The sequence below is a fragment of the Drosophila busckii genome, chromosome X (assembly GCF_011750605.1).
Source record: "Drosophila busckii strain San Diego stock center, stock number 13000-0081.31 chromosome X, ASM1175060v1, whole genome shotgun sequence".
In the NCBI taxonomy this organism is placed as follows: Eukaryota; Metazoa; Arthropoda; class Insecta; order Diptera; family Drosophilidae; genus Drosophila; species Drosophila busckii.
This window is the reverse complement of record NC_046608.1, coordinates 5,279,520-5,280,916: the sequence shown is the minus strand read 5'-3', so window position 1 is coordinate 5,280,916 and position 1,397 is coordinate 5,279,520. Positions and strand designations below refer to the sequence as shown.

The 1,397-nt window shown below is 49.2% G+C and overlaps 1 protein-coding gene across 1 annotated transcript in view; it reads left to right on the top strand.

Annotated features, from left to right (window-relative positions):
• Positions 1–268: 268 nt before the first annotated feature.
• LOC108606898 (segmentation protein Runt) overlaps positions 269–1,397 on the top strand; it is a 15,030-nt gene continuing 13,901 nt past the window's right edge. Inside the window, exons 1-2 of the mRNA XM_017997426.2 lie at positions 269–982; positions 1,126–1,313. Coding sequence (XP_017852915.2) covers positions 280–982; positions 1,126–1,313 — 891 coding nt within the window. The 5' untranslated portion in view covers positions 269–279. The remainder of the gene's footprint in view (positions 983–1,125; positions 1,314–1,397) is intronic.

The window sequence follows — 1,397 nt, the reverse complement described above, 5'->3', positions numbered from 1 at the left end:
AAAAAAAATTCGAACATTTCGAAACAAACACAAAACTTATAAAATAAACGAAGTGGCAAAAGTGACGAGACGAGACGTCTATATAATTTTTTTAAAGTGCAAACAACAACAAGCAACAACAACAACACGCGTTGTTATGTATTTTTTTTTGCTGGTGAAGTGCAACAAGGATTAAGACGCAGTACACAAGGATTAGCAGCAGCAGCAGCAGCAGCAGCAGTTAATAAATTTTTTTTGAGCACGTGCAACACACACACAAACACACACATATACACAAATATGCATTTACCCGCGGGACCCACTTTGGTTGCTAATACCAATGCGCATAGCCAAGTGCTGGCAGCAGCAGCAGCCGCCGCAGCAGCAGCAGCAGCAGCAGTTAGCAACAATAATAATGTTAGCAACATAAGCACACACAGCGCCAGCAGCACGGGCAGCTCTACGCCGGATAATACACACAACAGCACAAGCAGCAGCAGCAACAACAACACAACCAACAGCAGCAACAGCAACAGCAACAGCAACAGCAACAACAACAACAACAATTCGAGCTCCAACTCTGCTAAAATGCCCAGCTCCATGACCGACATGTTTGCCAGTCTGCATGAAATGCTCCAAGAATATCATGGGGAACTGGCCCAGACTGGTTCACCCTCCATATTGTGCAGTGCTCTGCCCAATCATTGGCGCTCCAACAAATCGCTGCCCGGCGCCTTCAAAGTGATCGCACTCGATGATGTGCCCGACGGCACTTTGGTGTCCATCAAATGCGGCAACGATGAAAATTATTGTGGGGAGCTGCGCAATTGCACGACCACGATGAAGAATCAGGTGGCCAAGTTTAATGACTTGCGTTTCGTGGGACGTTCGGGGCGTGGCAAATCGTTTACGCTCACCATTACCATTGCCACATATCCGGTGCAGATCGCCAGCTATAGCAAGGCCATCAAGGTTACGGTCGACGGGCCGCGTGAGCCAAGAAGTAAGCAAAGTGAGTTTTTTAGTTTCCATTACGCTTTATGATTTGGCATAAATTGCTATTTTGAACCCCCAATCCCCACCCACACACAATTGTCAAGCTAACAAACTTTACTTATTTTATTATTATTATTTTTGCTCTTCCAGGCTATGGCTATCCACATCCCGGCGCCTTCAATCCGTTCATGCTCAATCCCGCTTGGCTGGATGCTGCCTACATGACCTACGGCTATGCGGATTACTTCCGCCATCAGCAAGCAGCCGCCGCTGCAGTGCATCATCCAGCGCTAGCCAAGTCACAGGGCTCGCCCAATGGCAGCAGCCAGCCCACAGCCGTTGCCGCTGTGCCGGCAGCGCCAGGCGCAGATTATCCGCTGCAGCCGCCGCCGCCACAAGCAAGCAACATGGCCAATCTGCCG